The sequence below is a fragment of the Pelmatolapia mariae genome, linkage group LG20, assembly GCF_036321145.2.
Source record: "Pelmatolapia mariae isolate MD_Pm_ZW linkage group LG20, Pm_UMD_F_2, whole genome shotgun sequence".
NCBI lineage: Eukaryota > Metazoa > Chordata > Actinopteri > Cichliformes > Cichlidae > Pelmatolapia > Pelmatolapia mariae.
In genome coordinates this window covers 21082044-21102116 of record NC_086244.1, presented here as the reverse complement: position 1 = coordinate 21102116, position 20073 = coordinate 21082044, and the positions used below count along the sequence as shown (strand labels likewise).

Below are 20073 nucleotides of genomic sequence, written 5' to 3'. Positions count from 1 at the left end.
TTGTGACTGGCAAACTGAGGCTGTAATAGCGTCTAACGTTTCATGCAGAAGTATTCTTTGAAAGTGTTCATCCAGGCTCAGATAATTATAGACACACGCTACTTTTTTCCTTTACACGAACGGCAGGCTGAGATGAAGCTTTTCAACTCGCAGGACCTGTGCTTCGATTTCAACAAGCTATCAGAATTCCTCAAAATTACCACACATCACCTGAACTAAACGGTGGAGGATGTAGCGAGGCGGTGACTGTATTCAGACTTAAAGTTACGGTCTTTGGTATGTGTGCTTATGACCTGCTGATGGTGAGCAAGGGAGGTACTCACTTTCTGCGCCTCCGAGTGTGTATCTGTGAGATACCCGATCTGTGTGTCTGTCAGAGAGTGTATCTCCCCACTGCTCCCCTCATCTAAGTCACTGTCCTCATCCTGTGTTGAGTCTCGCTTGTTGTCCAGTGTAACGCAGCAAGACACACTCTCTGTCTCAGTGACGCTGTCGTAATTATCCTCCTCGTCAATGACATCCTCATTAGGGAACACCTCCCCTTCTACGGTGCACGACGGGCTGTCAATGCCACTGTCCCGGTTGGGAATCTTCCCGTTCTGCTCTGAGGAGTCCGGATTGTCCAGAAGTTTGTGGGATGAACCTTCATCCCGCCCCACGTCATTGAGGCAGCCATCGTTCTGTGTGATGTCATTCTCTGCACAGCTATCCATCACAGGATCACCGGTGCCGTCGATGCGCATGGAAGCTAGACGTGAGAGATCAGTCTCGTCGTCAGTCCGTTCAAAGTTGCCAAGCGCAGGTTTATCCACAGGGAAGGAGTCTCCTGCAACCTTTGCCGTGGTGTCCTGGCTGCAGGAAGTGATATCCGGTGCACTGTCCATTCTCAGACACAGCTGCAGCTGTGAGCGTGGAAGCACCCCAAGGATGGGGACCCTGGAAAAATAAAAACAAAGAAAAACTTACTATCACATCACCTTTACAGATGTGAATTACATCGAGGATCAATACTTCGGGCTGCACAGCAAAACTTTAATTTCTTGTTTCCTTGTATCTACGTCTCACTGAAAAACCAGCCCACATCTTAAACTGGTACAAAAAAAAAAAAGGCTAACCTGAAACTCTTTTAGAAGACAAACGATAAATCTGCCAAACTAACCGGTCTCAGTCTAAAGCCAGTCTAAACCAGTCTACATTTCTAAGCTTACCTTGAATTTTCAAACCTCTCAATCAGCAGCCCAACTTTCTGGGCCTCTCTCTGCGGCTGTGCTCCCTGGCCAGGGGGGGTTAGCGTAGGCTTTGGTTTAGGTGGAAGAGGGGGTGCTGGCAGAGGCCTGGAGGGTGCCGGTGGGATCCTCTTAGGTTTCTTGTCTTGCCCAAGGGCGAGCAGGTGCGCAGGTTTAGGGGGCACTACAGATGCGCGAGTCCAGACAAAACAAGAAAAGCAGAGCAAAAGAGAAGCATGAGGCTCCAGACAAGAACAAAAGCAATCAGGTAACAGGAATAAATCCAAGGGAGAAAACCTCCATAGCTGTGTCGCTGGTTCACTTTGTAAAAACTTGAGATAAAACACAGCAAATACAAAAAAAAAAGTCAGAAGAGACAGAGAAACGTAGCAGCGCAGTGGGGCAGGACGAGATCAACTCTGAGCGTCAGCGATCTGCAACTTCCTTATTTCTGAACAGGATGCTGAGAGCATGTGCGTAAGCCATTGTGGCTCAAGAAAGATGAGAAAAGAAGAAGAAAAAAAAAGCAAGTGCAAAAATGACAGTGCTCTCTTAAAAATATATGCTACACTTAACAAATGCTCAAATTATACGCCAACTTTACTGACATATCTGAATTTCTTTTTCATACATTTCATTTTAGGAAGCATTTTTGTCAGAAACCAGGAAATGTGCTGATATGTTACAGTTGTTAATTTCAGCACTTCCTCCATCTGTGTGGGCCACTGCTGATTAGAAAGGAGCAGACTTTTCTTTATGCAGTACTAACAGTGCATGTTTTTATGTGCGGTGAGCTGTCTCCTGAGGATGAAAATAAAGATGTTTCAGTTTCATCAGTTCATCAGAAAGGCAACAACTTTATTTTATACACTTCTTTTTCAGCCAATATTGAGTATGTTAAATAAAAGTAAGGGGTAAGCATTTTATGTATGAGTGGGAAACAGGATAGAGCATCACCAACAAACAGTTGGACAAACAGTTTAAACTGTAAATTAATGAATGTTTGCAAATTAATTTTTTAATTAATAGTTTAACTGACCCATTATTATTAATGTTGTTCACTGTAGCTGCAAAAAGACTCACAACGTTTGTAAAGAGCAATCCAGTAAAAAGGGCAAAAAAAGAAAAAAGGGAAAGTGCGACTTGCTTCTCCCATATAATTCATCAGTTAAGTGATTCAGCATGTTCTGCACCACCAAAGCTTTTAGGCCAGAGAGATCTACGTCCAGTTTTAGATTCTTCTCTGCTCAAAAACTGACAGAATTACAACTTCCCTTTCAATTCAATTCTCCCTCCCTTTGGATTAGCTCGGAGATGTCAGTGAGGAAGTTCATCCTGTCAGGTGGGAAGTACTGTATGCATTCAAATGCAGTACCAGAAACTGTAATTGTGCCCAAGTAGCTCATAAGTCAGGCGAATGACAGTCAAAGCATAGTACAACTAGTTCCTTTGCTAAACCTCTTTAATATTGTTTGCATTTTTTAAAAAACAAAATATGTATTATAGTTACACTTTTAACTGATATTTGATTTCAAACAGCTTTAAAGCAAGAATATGAAGTGTAAACAGGTTTGAAACTCCTAGCCAGCAAATCTGGTGCTAACCCATGAACCTCTGAGCTGTGTGGGAAAGAGACAGTTCATTAAAATTTTTGACTGTTTTCAGCACCGCAGTCCAAGTTCAGCCATTTTTAGCCAATGATCTTTACCACCAGTATCAATTCATGAAAAATGAGAGGATCTTGAAATATCAAAGCTATTCTAAAGGGCGGCTGTGGCGCTTTATAAAACTTTGTTGTTTTTTCCTTGAATAGAAATCTTTCCTGATAAAAATGCTAATCAAATGATCAATTTTAAATGATCAGCAGGAATTTCTCTTGCCAAAACTTTGAATAGTTCACAGCATTTTTAAAATCGGGGACAGGACTGTGGTGTAATGTCCTAGTATGTTTCCCAGCGACTGCCTAAACACAACACATGTTCATATTTAGAATTCTTCAAATGGTGCCCGATCGCAAACACTTGGGAGACACTGCCCTGCTTTACAGCAGCAGCAGCTCTTGCAGAGGTGACCTACTGAGCACGGTGAGTGGCAGAGTTAGGTCAGGCAGCTGACACGTACCATGTTATAGAAAAGTGTTTTGTCAGAGCAGAATAAATCACGGCTCGATAGCAGGGGTCCAACCTTGCAGCACCTTTCAATTATAATGACAGCACCAATGTCAAAACTGGCCTTCAAGGGGCTGTGGTGTGTCACTGGATTTTTACCTTGAGGTTTCTGAGCGGTTAGCGTTCTGGGCGAGGTGGGGGGCTGAGGCCGCGGTTTGATTGGAGGCTTGTCGTGACATGGTCTGGGGGTCGGACCTTTCTTTATGAGCCTTGGAGAACACAGGTAGTCCACTGATCCACACTGGTACTGCAGAGGGGACGCAGGGAGATCTATATATAGAGGAAAAGAAGAAAGACAATCTTAGGTATTGATCAATATAATAACACGCATCTAAACACAAGGAATAATCCTGTGACAGCAATGCAGTGGTGTGCGGTGACTACTGCGGGTGAATGACCTTGAGCTTGGTGTGCTCCACGGTGTCGCCCTCGGACAGATAGCATTGGGGCCAAAAGAAACTCTGCAGCATCAATCCTAATACAAGGCCTAAGGCAGCAGAGAGCTGCAGAGCCTGCAAATTGGTTTCTCTTCACACTCTCAGACCTGTAACTGACTGAATAAATCTAATTTTCAGTAGACGCTGACTGGACATACATTGTGCACTTTTTAAAGCAGCTAAGTGACTTCCAAGACCCTCAATGTTATCAGTTTTTGTTTATCTCAACAAAATCAATCAAATCAAAGATGGAAGGATTTCATCTAAAGTTTTATATTAAAAAAAAAAGTCAAAAATATTTCTAAAATAGCTGGGCCCTGTGCGTGTTTAGCACTATGGTAACTTCAGCTGCAGGTTTTTGTGCAACAGTGCATTTTTAAGCCACAAGAGCAATGTATTTGGGCGCCACATTGGCATGGTTTGAGTTCTGCGGTGCTCTGTGTGGCTTTAGCTATATAGGCATGTATTTTTACATTTACATATAGTTAACTGTTAACTGTCAGGTCGCTTTTGGCCTTTTGTTAGATGTGAAGAGCAAAATGTTTCCTCTACACTTTCACAAATGCATCGGGATCATCAATTTGCCTTTAATACTTCAAAATGCAAAATACACGATGCAAAAAATCTTTAAAGGATGAGGTGGTAATGTTATCACACATACACACATATTTCCATTACATTTTGACAAAGATATGCTATGAATGCCAGCTCTTTGAAGTCCAGTCAAGAGAGAAGAAACAGAGTGTTTGCGAGTGTGCATTTGTCTGTACCATATGCACTCTACGAGGTTTCATTTGAACATACCACAACAGCCTTTTTTGCGCCGTTGCTATCGGAGGGGGACAAAAAGTGCAGCCCCAGAGTAGATTATGATAATAACTATGCAAACTACAGCCACACAGCTCTGTTCCTTCAGGCTCGTGGATTCGATCAAGTCACACCAACTCTTGCTCAACCGGATTACAGCCTAAAATTGCACCGAGCCCCCACAAGAGCCTTGGCACATCTAATTTGGTGTTTTTCAGCTGCGCTTCAGGCAGTGGAGGGAGAAAATTCTGTCAGTAATGAGTCCTGTTATGCTGTCTGCCCCATGTGGCACACTGCAGGTGTTCCCACCATCTTTGCACCAGTGGAATAAGAGCAGGGCAGGGGGAACAAAGCAAACAGCTCCCTCGGCTCCGTACAATAGACGAAGAACACGTTTTCCACACAGAGGACTATGGATCAGTGCCTACAGGAGGTAGATTTTAAATTTAGTTAGACTATCTTTGCATCCGGTCCCTGGCAAAAGAAAAACTGCAAGCCTTTCACAGTGGTTTCAGCTAATGCCATCTCTAAATCAGAGATGACTTGCGGGCTGAGTCAGAGGAAAAGTCTGACCTATGATCAAGAGAACAGGCATGTCCTTCAGCCAAATAACTGCCTGATGAAGAACACTTTGACCCAAGACTGGCTGTGGTCTTTGCTGGGAAAAATAAACAACAGTGCAAGACAGAGGCATAAGGGCCGGTACCTATGGAAACTCAGTGTAGCTATGGTTACCTGAGAGCCAAACCTGGCCCTCATGTCAAACTGCTTAACACCGAAAGAAACTTGACAACACAGCAGAGCGAGAAAGGAGCTGACACTCACGTTTTTTTCCTTAATTAAAATCTCACAAACCTCGCATGAGTACACAGGAAAATATGTAAGCAAATTCATTCAGTCTAATTATATCACATCAGAGAGTTCAAGCCGTTACTAAAACAAATACTTAGAATATAAAGGAACACAGAAACAGCCAAGAGTACCATAAAAACATTACCTTGCGTCCTATCTTTCTGTGTCAGATATCCAAAGTCCAAAGAGCAAGTGAATGTAAAAGTCATCCACACAGCAGTGTTTAAACCAAAATAAATCCTGCCCTCCCAGTTTTCCGGAGTGCCGTGTGTGTGTATGCGCACGCAACTGAGACTACTCTTTGTGGCCAACAAACACAGACATACACACCCTAACCAGCCCTTTAAAAGCCCAATCCTGCATTATACCAAAACACGCACAGTCACCTGTCCTTTCCCAGTGGTGTTAGAGGAACTGCACCTGTCTGCTCACCTGACAAACCTGATACTAACAGCTCCTCCCGGGGCCAAAGTGACGTGATTATGTGTCACTGTGGAATCCAGGAATCTCAGCATATAATCTTACAGTTTGCCCACAACACAGTAAACTTTGCCCACAGCGCACAACTCAAAAGACAAGGGTTAGAGTTAGATAATCAACAAAATCGCCTTTTTGAGGCAGTCACCTAATTGATTTGGACTCAAGAGACAATATTAATAATGTATCTATCTAATTTAGTGAGAGCTTTGTAAAAACACAAAGGAGAATAATGAGCTCATTAATTTCCTTTGCTCCCCACACAGTAACTGAAGAATAAATGAACAGCACGATTAGAAAGAAATTATATGAGAACATTATTACTGCTACACCCTGAAGGCTGTGCGTTAACATGGCAACCTCTCCCAGCAAAACCAACAATTAGTCACTGTAAATCTTACCTGTTCTTTCATGGTTGTGATGTAATGCAATCTCAGCTTAGGACTGTGAGGACTTTGAGTTGTAACTTCAAAATACTGCTTCACAGTATACAACTACACAAAGTTAATGGTTGCCGTGTAGCTTATACACAGAAATACTCGGATACCTTCAGGTATGTATACTGACACTTTGATTTTAATCAGTAGGAAGCATGTAAGCGTGATAAATGTCCGGGATTGTGATGCTATCATGAGAGAAAAACCTAAAGAATGTATTTCTTGTGTTAGCACGTCACAGCAATGTGTGTCAGTCTTTGTTTGATTGCTTTTTGCCCTTTATGTAGTTAGATTGTCTCTGTTGTGTGACAATTAATCAAATCATGAGTCTTAAGGTGTATTTACTGAAGAACGTTAAGTAAACAAGGTCAAGAATCAATGCAAGCTTTCAATATTTGCTTTTTGCTCAATGCTGCAGACATATTTCTTTTCAATATCGAATAACATGGATACAAATTTGGTGACTGTTAAGTTACATACAGGTGATGTAGGTTGACCGTAGCACATGAAACAAATTCAAATGGAGAACGTAACATTGTATTCTCAGGTGGATGATGAAATGAACATAATGTATAAGAAAGTAACAAAAAATTGGGATTTAAAATAAATTAATAAAAAAACATAGATGTTAATCATCGCTGTACATGTGACATTTCTAGTTTTTGTCACAATTTTCAGTTTTACTACCACACTACAAGCAGTCGGGGGGTGTTTGCAGATAAGCTGGGGTCTTCTAAGTAAACTACAGCCACTGTGACAATATGTTATCAACTAAAGCAATCAGGAGGATTGTAGCAGCCTCTTTGTGACCCCTTTTACCTAGCAACTGCTAGCAAACTCCAGCAACCACTCAGCAAATTGTCTGTGGACAAACATTTTTACCCAACATCCAGTGGTTGCCACGGGGTAGCCCACAGGTCATTGGGCCTGCATGGCTGAAGCCTTAAACTTTCACACTTTCTCTAAGTTCTAATTTTCAGACTTAAAAAGATAAAATAAAATTACATATCTACTCAGACTAGGCCACATCAGTAGAATGAGTTAGTATGCAAAGTGAGACACAGTGGGGCAAAGATGATTGGTTTAGCTGTAGGGACACTACATTTTGCTATTTGCTTTGTTATCAACAACTGATGATGTTATGAGCATTTTAAAAGTTGCATGGCAGCAAAATTTAATGATTTTGAGTTGGACTTGTACCTTTCAAGCTGTGTCTCCGTCTCCCTAGTTGGGTGTGAGCACAAACCATAGTGTAATGTGCTAGATGTGCTCATTTTCACCAGGGATACTGAGATTAGTACAGAAGCTTGTTTCCACCACGGAAAACAAAAAACAGAGCAAAACATTTTCTTTACTCTCCATAAATCAAACCTTCGAGATAGATATCTCAAATTTTCACCATGCTAATTCAAAGTTCTGAGAAAATAACTCAGAACTTTGTCATTTCCTGATTTCTATCTTTTTTTTGTAACACTTTGTAACGACTCTACCTCTCTCTCCTCTCTTCATTTTCCCCAAACCCCAAGACACACAGGTTCAAAATGCACACAAACACGCACAAGGAAAATGCACAGACGTAGCTGCCCTGTCAATCACCTTCAGCCCCGAGGCGACCCCCACAGAGTCATTTATTACCCATCATCCCAGAGATGGATCGCTCACAGTCAGCAGAGTCTCCCCACTCAGACAGTTACTCAATCAGCTCTCCTGTCCACAAAGCAACCCTGGTAAGGAAGAGCTGACAGCGCCGCTCTGATAACTTCAACCAACCACCCGCCCAGTTCCCCACCAAGACGTGGCAAGACATCCAGTTTGGGTGGTGTACCTCATTATTTCCTATGTCACCATCACATTTCTTAGTTTTTCTGCCTTCATTATACCCACTCTCTTCCTTTCCTTCTGTCTGTGTCTGTATAACTTTCTTTCGCTGTCTCATTCAGAATAATACTGGTTTTATTTCCACCGTGTTACCCTGAACGACTCAGCCAGAGAGCAGCAAGCTCTCATTAAATGACTCTTAGATTTATAATGAACTTTGAGCCACAGAGCCACTTAAATTCTAGGCTTGGACAGACACACATTGTCTTGTAGAAAAATAGCAAGGCTAAGAAAACAAAGGAATTTTGCTTTGTCTCATTTCTCCCTCTGCCATACCAATATGTGCTATGACCTTGATCTACTTTTCAGAAATCAACTTAATCGTTAAAAAAAAAAGAAACACAGCTAGATAGAAATGTATAGACAAAGACAGAATTTAAATACATGTTGCAGCTGGGACACAGAGGGACTGAAATAAAGAAGGTGACATGTTCAAAAAAGAAAATTAAAGCTATAAATAGGTATAAATAAAAAAAAGTATTTGCTTTTCTAGATACAAGAAACTGGTTGAAATGACACTTTAAGAGGATAAAAACCCAAATGCACAAACCAGGAAATTAAAAAAAAAAAAAAAAGCAGAGAGAGAAAATACTGGTGTGAGTATAACAGCAGCTGCCCTGGGATCGACAGTAGGGCAGATCTCAGTCTCTGACAATCACACAGTAACGAGGGCCCAATTCTATGTTCACCACAGGCTTTATTAACCCACACACATCTCCACATGCACACAGTCATACACACACAAAAGTACACAAGGATCAGCAGCTATCCAATCATATACAGCAGCATCTGGCTGCAGATTAAAAATCTATATTCATCTTCTCCTCATCATGCTCTGTTATGAGAAACAATCACATTTTCTTTGTCAACCCATCAGTTTTTTAACCTACTGTAGAAAATATTTATTGTTTAACAATTAGCGGCACCCCAAGTTTCACTGGTATGGCATTAGGCACTGGGGGGAAACTACCCACTGAGCTGAATTAGGTCAGTGGGCATAGCAGGCACAATGGCATGTCTCCCACACTAAGTGGGAAGATTTCAGCAGCTCCCACAGATTGTGATTTTCTGGGATGAGAAGACAGAGAGGCTGAGAGGTTAGAACAAGGTTCAGCAGGCAATGGATTGCTAGAAGGTGTTAAAGTTATAGCCTCATAATCTAAGAGTAAAACTCACAAAGCAGCAATGAATTGGTTCCTATATTGTGCTTTTCTACTTGACCACTCAAGGCACTTACATACAATAAATCTTCTTTGCCCGAGTGCTATCTTTCTAAGATTCACACTCCGATGAATAAGGTTCAGTTTCTACCCGAAGGATAAGTTGGCATGCAGACTAGAACGGCCAGGGATTGAACCACCAACCTTCTAGTTAGTAGAGGACCTGGGTCACCCTCATCCTGGGTGAGCAAGCCTCACTTCCACTATGAATATGGCCACTGGACTTGATTTGATGTCTTGAGTGATAATTTGATGTCTTTTAAACCAAAGCAAGGGGAAACCTGCAAAAGCACAACTTGATTTAGCATGAATTAAAAAAAAATATATATATATATCATCATGAAGTACACATATTTCCTTCAGGACTTCTATGCTATCTGATGATCTTGTTTTTGCCACCAGTAGAGTTGCCCCCTGCTGGGCATTAGAAGGAGTGCAGATTATTTGCACTTCCTCGTTGGTTTCACTTTTCAAATATGGAGGGTAAATCCTTTATTTATACATTTTGTGCAGCATGCATAGAGCACTCAGAGTTGTAAATATACTAAGAAAACGGGCCCATCTGTTTCCAGATCCTGTAATTATACACTGTCACCAAGTGGAAAAAGCTAAACATAAACAAAGACTGAAGACTTAATATCGAAGTGGCATCCCAAACTAAATCAATTGTGCTTCCGTGTACCCTGAGAAATAAAAGAAGAGGCAACTGCTATGCCAACAGTTGCCTTTATTATGGCTAATAATATAGCAAGCAGGTCACAGTAAACTACTTGTGCTTTTAGTAGATGCACGGTTTTAATAAAGTGTTAATTTCTTTTTCCAATTGGAAGGCATCCTGTCGTCTACAGTTGCAAGCAGATAGAAAGTAAAACACGAGCCAGAGCTCCAGTAATCATATTATTATGTATAAACATGTGTCTGAGTCTAACAGCATCCTTCATTTCCTGTTGTGTCCTTGACGGCCAGTCTGAAGAAATGCTGAGGGTGAGATATGACACACTGACTGACCTTTTTTGAACAGTGTGACTCAAGGCCAGTACTATCAGCAGTCATCTATACAGATACGGGATAGTCACTGGAGAGCACTCAGACTTTACAGTAAGTAGCACAATGATGTGAGGACGTGACAAAGGGATGGTTAAAATTTTTCATCAAACATGTGATTTGACAGGACGGTTGCACGCCGGCCTCTCCATTTCACAGCTTCTCCATGCTACCGCAAACACTCTACACAGACTTTTATGAGGCAGGGTGCAGAGAAACAACCCTCTGTCTGACTGGATGCAGTGTGCTACTGTAGCCCAGAGCATTGCTGCAAAGAAAACAGCTACAGATTGGCAATTAGGGCAACGCACACACAGGAGAACAAGGGGGTTTACAAACCTGCCTGTGGAGATGACTGCCTAACTGTCCCAGAAACTACTGGAGCCTCACTGAAACCTACTGCAGCAGCTCTCAATGGGGGCTTTCACTGTGAAAAACAAAAACCAGGCTGGACTGTCTTCACAACAGTACAAGCAAGGTTTCACAGGAAAGCCCATCTTTTCCTCCCAGTTTAAGTATATTCGACACATATTTACTGGTAGAGAAAATTTCAAGAGAAAAGAAAAATACTATTTCCAGTGCCGTGGGGGATGGGTAAGTCTTTACACATAGGTCTGCTCCTTGAGTCACCAGCACCTACAGCCTGAGAAAGCATTTTCAAATTCAATGATTCCCTATTTTACTAAGGCCACACTGTCTCGAGTATTACTCATGTTAATCTTCTGGATCAAAGCTCGATCACCCCTCATTCTGATTAAAGGTCTCTGAAGCATCAAATCATTGATTATTTGACCAGACATTGATACGTGGGATTAACCAATCATTGTGTTGGACAGGACCAGTCACAAACTGCTTCAACAGCTGACAGCACGATCGTTGAAATGATTGACTGCACGTCAATAAATGTTGAGCACAGAGTCACTTGCAGCTAGGAAAAGTATCCACCGTATGCATTCACACCAACAAATGTGCAAACGTACACATCAAAACATGCACGCTGTTCTGCCCAGTCACTTAACTTTATAGAAACCCATCTGCAGTACGGACCACAAAATTAGTCTAACACTTAACTCATGTCAACACTGTTACCATTAAACTCTGATCTGCTCAAGTTTTACAGCAGGCTGCAAAGCTTTCCACTGCAGCCACAGAAAAACACTCAGGGCCTACCAAAAACACAGCCGACCAAAACGTTGCCTTTCCCAAATAAAATGCAACACACACACCTCACATTTCCACAGAATTACACCTTTGGAAAAGTCAGGCCCAACAAAACAACAGAAGGAAGTGGCGCATGCAGAGCTGGTTTACCGAAACCAGCTTTTCCAGCACGTATCATATTATGCACGTGTGTGATGGAAAAAACAAGTAAAAGCAGGAAATTAGAGTGAACAGGGGTCCACTATTTTTGTGTACCTAAATGCGTCCATTATTCCCTATTGGCTATTTTAACTACTGAACAAACCACGTATGATGTGATTAAGCAAACACTGTCTGAAGGTATTTAGCCAGCCATCACCTCAAGGCACTTTAAATTGTAAGGTTGACCCAAAATAAAATACAGAGAAAACTACAACCATCAAACGACCCCCTTTGGAGAAGCACTTGGTGATAGTGGGAAGGAAAAACTCTCTTCTAACAGGAAAAAACCTCAGGTAGCAGTCGGATGGGGGTGATGGGGAGAAGACAAGACAAAACACGCTGTTGCCAGAGATTAATAATAACTAATGATTAGATGCCAAGTGGTGTAAAAACATTCTGGTAATTCTGTAAATGTATTTGATCTTTTTCGCAACACTGTGCCAAAATGTAACCATTCAAATCTTTCCAACACATGTATTCACATTTTACACACTGGGCCACAATCATATTACTGCTTTTTTTGCCCCCTGTTACAGCCTCCGTTGTCAAAGTGATGCTGCACTAGTGGGTGAGGTGGAAGGGTGGCCACAACACCACCCTGCATCTGTTCCAGGCAGGATGGATGTCAGCATGCGGAGAGGAGTGCCTATCAGGCTGCTGACACATGAAGAGTCCCAGAGCGGGACATCCTTGCCCAGTACAGGTCAGCGTGTTACCCATTCTGATTCATTCCTGGTTGGTCTAAGGGCTGGGTTGATGAAAAAGAAAGGATGCGGGCGTGGATCTGGGTGTAAGCCTTATCTCCTCCCTGTGTGCTGTTCTTCTGTGCACACTGGACTCTTCCCAACATACACACACAGAGACAGAAAGGTCACTGCACATTCAACCCTGACACATCTTCTTTGACGTAAGAATCGTTTTCAAAATGTCACTTGGCTCCTGAAAGGCAGCGTCAGCAACGGGATCTCTGGAGCAAGAAGGATCCGAGGCAAGCAGCTCCTGTCAGTCTGCCTGAACCTCGAACACAGTGCCTCACACTAGCTGGCTGCAATTTCTTACTCACTCAAATGTGAAAACTGAGATTACTTTTAAATGCCAATGAGAAAGAAGCCTAAATTAACATTTTGTGTGTGAGAAGCCTTGCATGGAAATTTTTAAAAAATGAAAACAAGCTAAAGTTTGTCAAGGGCAGAAAAAGCTAAGACATGGGAGCGAGAAGCCAAGACACGCCAAGAACCACAAGCAAACGAGTTCGCACAGAATGACTGTACAGGGAGAGGCCTGTTATAGAAACCAGGTGTACACTAGACAGACCAATAAAGGCTCCTGTTTCCTCTGTAATGGCTCCAGCATTTTTCCTTACAGCACAGCACTACAGTGCTCAGATCCGCATTCATTTACCCACACAGGAGACAGGAGGACCGCTAGGACCAGCTTCTTGTACACTGAGCTGCTAAGCTGTCTCACTGCTTAAACCCAAAACAGAGATGCTGGCCTGCCGCTGCATGCGCACACTTTTCAAACTCTTGTAAATCGTTTACCAAGATTTTTGCTATAATCCAACTGACCCTCTGAGCCTATATTGATTTACAGATAAGAGACTGTCTCCTTTGGCAATACAATCTGCAGTCCTTACAGTCTGCTTTGTGCTTAACATGCAAGTCATGAGCACACAAGACATCAAAGGATCGCTGACCTTTATGTATACAAAATGCAAATCCAATTAAGGCTACAGCAAATGATTTTATAAGCTTAAATATACTCATTATTTCCTGATTAACACATTAACTCTTTAGCCTATAAAATCTCTCTACAACACCAAAAATCAACTTAGTTATTGTTCAGCTTCATTACTCAAATAAAATCTCTGCAGACATTTCCACCATCAGCTTCCACTTGTTATATGTTCTCTTTAACATTAAGTATGTCTGTGCTAACAGGAAACAACAAACTACAATCCATAAGAGCTCCACACACTTGAAATGATCTACCCCTGATAGCTGTCATATTGTATATCACATGACAGCTGAATAAACCAGAGCCTTTGTTAAATCTGTATAGAAAGAGCTGCAGAGAATCACCACTGCCCGCAGCAGGTAGCTCTAGCCCACCTTTCATCCATCACATCTGCTAAATGCTTTAGTTTTTCTGTCATGGGGGTGTCTGAGGAATGAGGCAAGGAATCATTGAAGACGGCCCAATTAGCGGGCTGCTGTTTGTGCTGCTTCCTGTGATTGACTGGCCAACATCAAAGATTAACCAGAGATGTATAAAACAACCCTTTTAAATAAAAAAACAATGTTGTTCCAAATTTTTAATATAAGATCAAAATAATCATTTCCACATTTCACTCACTTTATCTGGTGAGAAACATGAGTCAAGCCAAATGACGTACAAAAATGGAAGATCACAAAGAAAAGCTCACTGTCTTGAAATTTACCATTTATGGTAGCTCCCACACTTACTGCAACAATGAGTGCACAGGTACTGACTCTGCATTTTATGAGGAGACATTAACAACCCCCTCCGAAGTTAATATGGCAAGAAGGGATTCACCAAATCTCATAAAAAATATTTTAAAAAGCTGTCTGCTAACAAACATGTATGCAAGCAAATGTGTATGTGTACCTTACATACACTCACACTATGCCCTGCAGGAGAAAATCATTAAATATCTCGTTACTGGCCTCTGGAAGCCATCTCATCCTTTCCACAGCAGTAGGAGACAACTACAAAGACAATTTAACACTGAAGCCTTTTGAGCTTTTTGAAATACCAGGAGGCCACAGTTAGAGGCAAGTGGCCTTTTCTCCTGAAGGAGGTCAGATTAAAAGATGCAAATATTTCTCATAATTGAGTTTGACTAGGTTAGAAGGTTGCTTGTTAATGTGTGTTTGTATGCAGTTTCTTTCTCTTCCTTCCTGTGTGATGCCAATGTCTTGTACAAAAACAACACACGCGCTTCAGTAGAGACAAGAGAGCGCCTAACACTTTCCGAGTGACTGCCCTGACCAAATGGAGAAGTAAAACACAAATGCACACAAGCATATGCATGCGAAGGAGCAAGGACACACATGATACTAGAAAGTAAAACGCTTGTGTCTCCTTACTTCCAACCTTAAGAATGTAAACAAACTTTTGAACTCAAAGTGAAATATCACACAGGAACTGAGCTTTATTTAGATGCCTTCATGACACTGACAGCAGTACACTGATCCACCCTTATCTGATCGCTTGAAATTTCTTTTAGCTGATTCATATAATTATATATTACCAACAGGAAATACCATCACCATCTAGACCCTAGGTGCCCCAGAATAAGAGGAAGTTGTGGGTATAATTACTAGGGTGATGGAGTACATTAATTAGGCTGACTGTTGAGCATGGCATTTGTGTGTATGTGTGTTTTTCTGTTTGCGTGTGGTCTGGTCAGTGTCACCACAAGTTCTCCAGCATCTCTGACCAATATAAGGCGCTTCCTTCCTCTTGATTTGACCAATAAATGGAGGAAAAACCACAAGTATGATGCTGGATTTCCCAGCTCTGGGATAAATAAGGAATGCCTCATCTTTATCAGTTTACATCGACATGACACAGATTAAATAATCAAATTTACTTCACATTAGCTTCACTCTGGGACAGGGAAGAATTTCCAACAGGTGTACAGATGCAGAGATACAGAGATCAAATCTAATGACTTCCACAGAATGGCTGCCCTCACAGTTACAGACCCACCCCTGTATTAAATACTTGTGGACACTGTGGGCTGAAAACCTTTCCTTTGGCTTATTTCTAGAAGTAAACCTAACCAGACACAGGAAAATGGGTGAAACATGACTCACGACTTTTTCCACTGCCCAGGGGTTCTGAAATTTTGCCTTTCACACAAGGACACACTGTGTGTGTCTTTGTGCGTTGGCCTTGAGCAGTTTCTACATGTCAGCCTAACCATAAATATCGGCTTATGGTGCTCACAGCTCCTGTACGCAACCTGTATGTTTTTATTGCGTCAATGTCACAGAGGAGCAGATTTGGCTAGTTTTTACCTTTGACCAATCCTCGTTTTCTCCTCAAGCACATAAAAGAGGTATGTGTTGGTTTTAGTAAAGCATCGGCAGCTTTTGCAGTGAGACTGTGTTACTTTGAAAGCGCAGAGAATGACAGAGATATTAACCTGGAAAGAACATATAGCTGCTTTCACACATGAAGTTTGGATAACTTTCAGAGAATCAGGTCAGGATAGTTTTTAGTTTTTCTGAAATGTAGCACACAGCAGAAAATAGCACACTACAGACCTATTTACACAACACTCAGTTTGGTTTAAACCCAGTGACACAGGCCAGTACAGAAACCACCTGTCAACGACTGGTTGCTAGGTAAAAATAACTGGTTACAAGTGTTTTTAAAATGGTTGCCAAGTGTGCCAAGCAAATCAGCATCTTCGTAGAAACAGCGGGCAACCGTGGTAATCTACTAGTGACCAAACCAATTGCAAAGAGCTCCTCACTACAGCACCATATACCTCTTTGAGCCTAATTTCACCTAGCGATCGCCAACAACCTCCAGCAACTCTAGACCTGTGTGACTGGGGTCTAAACCCAACCAAGTCAAAGTCTCCATCCCCATCTCCGACAACTTTCAGAGCCTTTCAGTTTCTTGTTTCTCTACTGACAGCAACATGAATTACAGGGTGTGAACCCTCATCATTTGATCATTTCCCCACCTGTCTGCTCATTTTGGAAGTTCAAGGCGTAAAACTAAAAGAATCCTAAATATACTTCTATAAATATGTACTGTTATAATTGGCTTTCATTGTTATTTTGCCCATCTAATGTGCAAAAATACCCACTTCAGGGTTCCAGTACCTACAGAAGCTGAGATTCTACTTGTCTTACTTACACTTGAATACATCTAATCACCACGATTACGTTGATGAATGAAAAGCTTGTTTTTTGGACTAATACCACCACCAATCTAAGCGGATCAGACCACTCTGACACCAGTCAAGCCTGTGGTGAGCCAGGAAATGTAAGCAGCTGTGCAACACTGTACTACAATACATACATGCCAGGCAGACTACATGGCTGCTTGGCTCAGCATCATCCCATTGATCTGGGTCAAGGGGTCGTTGATTAGACTGAGTGCGGCAGTCTCTAGGCAATGCCACAATGTCTGCCACACACTCAGCCTCAGCTCACACAGCTGCTACCAGTCGTCATAGAAACACTCAGACTCCCCTTTCCACAAGACACCTACCCAGTAAGCTTAATTATATAGTTGCACAAAAAAGAAAGAAACTGAATACAAACAGAAACATATCAGTGGAAAATAACGGACATCATACACAAGGCGGTGTCTGTGCAATCTGTTAAGCTTTAATCATCTGGGAAATTATTGTCATGCTGCCATGTAATGACATCACTGAGCTAGTAGTGGTCATCACTGTGTCACTTCATCCACTCCTTCAGCGAGCTTGTATTAACTGGAACTTGCCAAATTTTTAGCTGAAAAGTCATTTCAGTGAAAGTGATTAAAAAGGACAGTAATATGAAGTTGGCAGCGTTTGCCACTCACTACATTATTCACCTCATATCACTTGTTTGAGGAGCCGGGGGGCTCATCTCTCACTCCTAATTACCCACTGCAGTGTGGATGAAAGAGAAAACCAAACAAATTCAAACTGAAAAACACATATACTGCCTTGCTCTCTGAAAAAGCACTGCGGGGTATCCAAGAAGCAAGGCAGCAGAAAATCGCCCCCAATGTACGTACTCAATAAAACATGCAGTCTTGCATGTATATTTCAGAGGGCAGCGAGAATTAGCCCACATTCATCAGACAGCTAGAAGCCCACGCACCCAAACATAACCCAGACTGAGTTTTGGTTGGGAGGAAAACACATTAATTTTGTGAAGCAGCAGCAGAGGCAGCACCTGCTACACATACAAACTAAAACAAAAATGTAAACTAAATGCTGAACAAGTGAGCTCATGAATTAATGTTTGCTCCCACAAAGATATACACATGACGAAGCGACATCAGTAACTCACCGGCTAAACTCAGTTTGCCATCTACCTCCGATGTTTGCTCAGTTTTCACTCTCTGTCTGAAATCCCTGTCGTCTCCTGCTGTGTGACAAACATATGAACAGTAAAAAGCAGAGTCCAATCTGCAGCAGAGAGAAGTCTGGATGTTTTCACGGCGCTCTCAGGGAGACGGTGTGAACGTGCTGCTGCTACTACTCCTGCTCCCTCATCGACTCTCCAACCACCACGCTGCCTCTCTTACTCATCCCTCTCTCTCCTCCTCCACTTCCCTCCCTGCTCCTCCTCCTATTTCTCCTCCTCCTCCCTCCACAGACTACAAACGCAGAGAGTGTCAGTGGACCCCCCTCCCACCTACCCAAAAAAAGAAAAAAAAAGAAAAGAGATGCGTTCCTCCTGTCCTACGCTCTCCCCGTCCTGATCCCCACACCATTCACAGCAGTGGGCTAAACAATGTCTCCGCCGCCACCGATCTGAAAGGAAGCCAGGAGCAGTTCTCAACCCGCAATAATACCTCCCTAACTGTCACCATGGAAACTAATGACGGCCCGGGTTGGTTAGGAGGAGGAGGGCTGGAGGAAGGGGGGGAAAAACGGGGAGATGGAGAGGGAGGGGAGAGTTAAGTGAGAGTGGGTAGAGTGGAGGAGGGAGAGAGGAAAAGAAGCAGTCGAATGAAAGATGGGGGAAGTGTGTGTAAGTATTAGTGGGTGTGCCTGTAGTAGCTCAATGAGTGTGTGAAGATATAAGTGAGCTCAAGTGAAGGGAAGGTGAAGTGAGGATGTTCTTCAGATATTTGCTGGAAACACGAAGGGGTGTGGCAACAAACACATTTTTTTTTTGCTAATGACATTAGAAAATGATCACAAAACACTCATAAAAATGTTCTTTTAATTGCTTGATTTATCCTGCAAAGAGCCCAAATGCAGAGTTATTGAAATTTTAATGATATTAAACACAGAAAGGTAGAAAATATTTAGATTTGTGCATTTCTATTCTTGTTTAAATTACTCAAACTGTTGCTCGAACTGTTCTACAATGTTTTTTCCCATGTAAATATTTTGGATTTTCACTCACATCTGACAACCTCAAATTATCCATTATATAAATACTGTTATGAACTGACACCTTCAGCACTATTGGAAAAAAAAACCCCAAAACAAACATCATCTGTATTTCTGATCATTTGTATCTCTCGGGGAGCTGCTTTACCACAAGTCTCTGGGGAGTACATCCGTGTCCCTGCGTGACTTCCCCCCACAGACATGTGGATCACAAAAGCTGCCAGGATGACGCGCCCAAGCTGCTCGAACCCTCTTCATATGCACATATAATTACAACCACCCCCTTCCTCCGTGTCTCTCCGTGTTCCCCCTCTACACACTCAATAGTTGACATCAGCCTGAAAGACAGGGTGACATTGCCCGACACCGGCTGTGAACCCACAGACAAATGCCACCGATAACCATGGAAACACTGTTGGAAAACCCTCGATTTAAAACGATAACAGGGCTTTAGAGCCGAGTGTGACGAGAAGAGCGGAAGAGATGGTGAATGTGAAAAGGGGGATGGGTGTCTGAGTTTGATTTAAATTCAGAAAACGAAGGGTTTTACAAACTGGAGGGGAGTTGAGAGTGGCTCAGAGTGGGTTAAAATAGGTCCCGATTGATCCTCTTGTATTCATGGTGAACGGGCAGTAAATGCATACTCCTTTGCAAACCGCCTCACCTCTAGCAGCTTATTCTAGGCCACCTCTAGCTGAACTGGGTGAAATTGTCAGCATAGTGAATTATGCATCACGCTGGACGCTGGAAGAGGTAATGCTCTCCGTGGCATTAACATCCGCTGCTCAACCCAGCAGACCTGACGAGGTGAAATCTTTTCACAGGAGGGAAAGAGCAGACGGGGAATCAGTGCTGCAGCCACCCTGCAGGGCAATCCAAAAAGGGGAAAAACCCATTTCAAATTAGAATAGAGCCTTGCCTTTGTGGGTTATCTAATGAGGCATGGTGCTCATGCCCCCTCTTTACACCAAAGACAGGAATGTGAGCTGTGTGTTAGGGAGGAATGTTGAACCTCTCGCCATCTTGCTGCGTTTTTCTCATTAATCGAAGGCTGAATTCA

General features: G+C 42.4%; 1 protein-coding gene across 2 annotated transcripts in view; it reads right to left on the bottom strand.

The window, feature by feature from the left end:
* Positions 1 to 20073, bottom strand: part of fgd (faciogenital dysplasia) — a 51847-nt gene that overhangs the window by 16413 nt on the left and 15361 nt on the right. For both annotated transcript variants that reach the window (XM_063464006.1, XM_063464005.1), the window contains exons 2-4: positions 3494 to 3664; positions 1209 to 1410; positions 324 to 936 (exon numbers count right to left, since the gene is read on the bottom strand). In XM_063464006.1, the coding sequence (XP_063320076.1) occupies positions 324 to 936; positions 1209 to 1410; positions 3494 to 3664 (986 nt within the window). The remainder of the gene's footprint in view (positions 1 to 323; positions 937 to 1208; positions 1411 to 3493; positions 3665 to 20073) is intronic.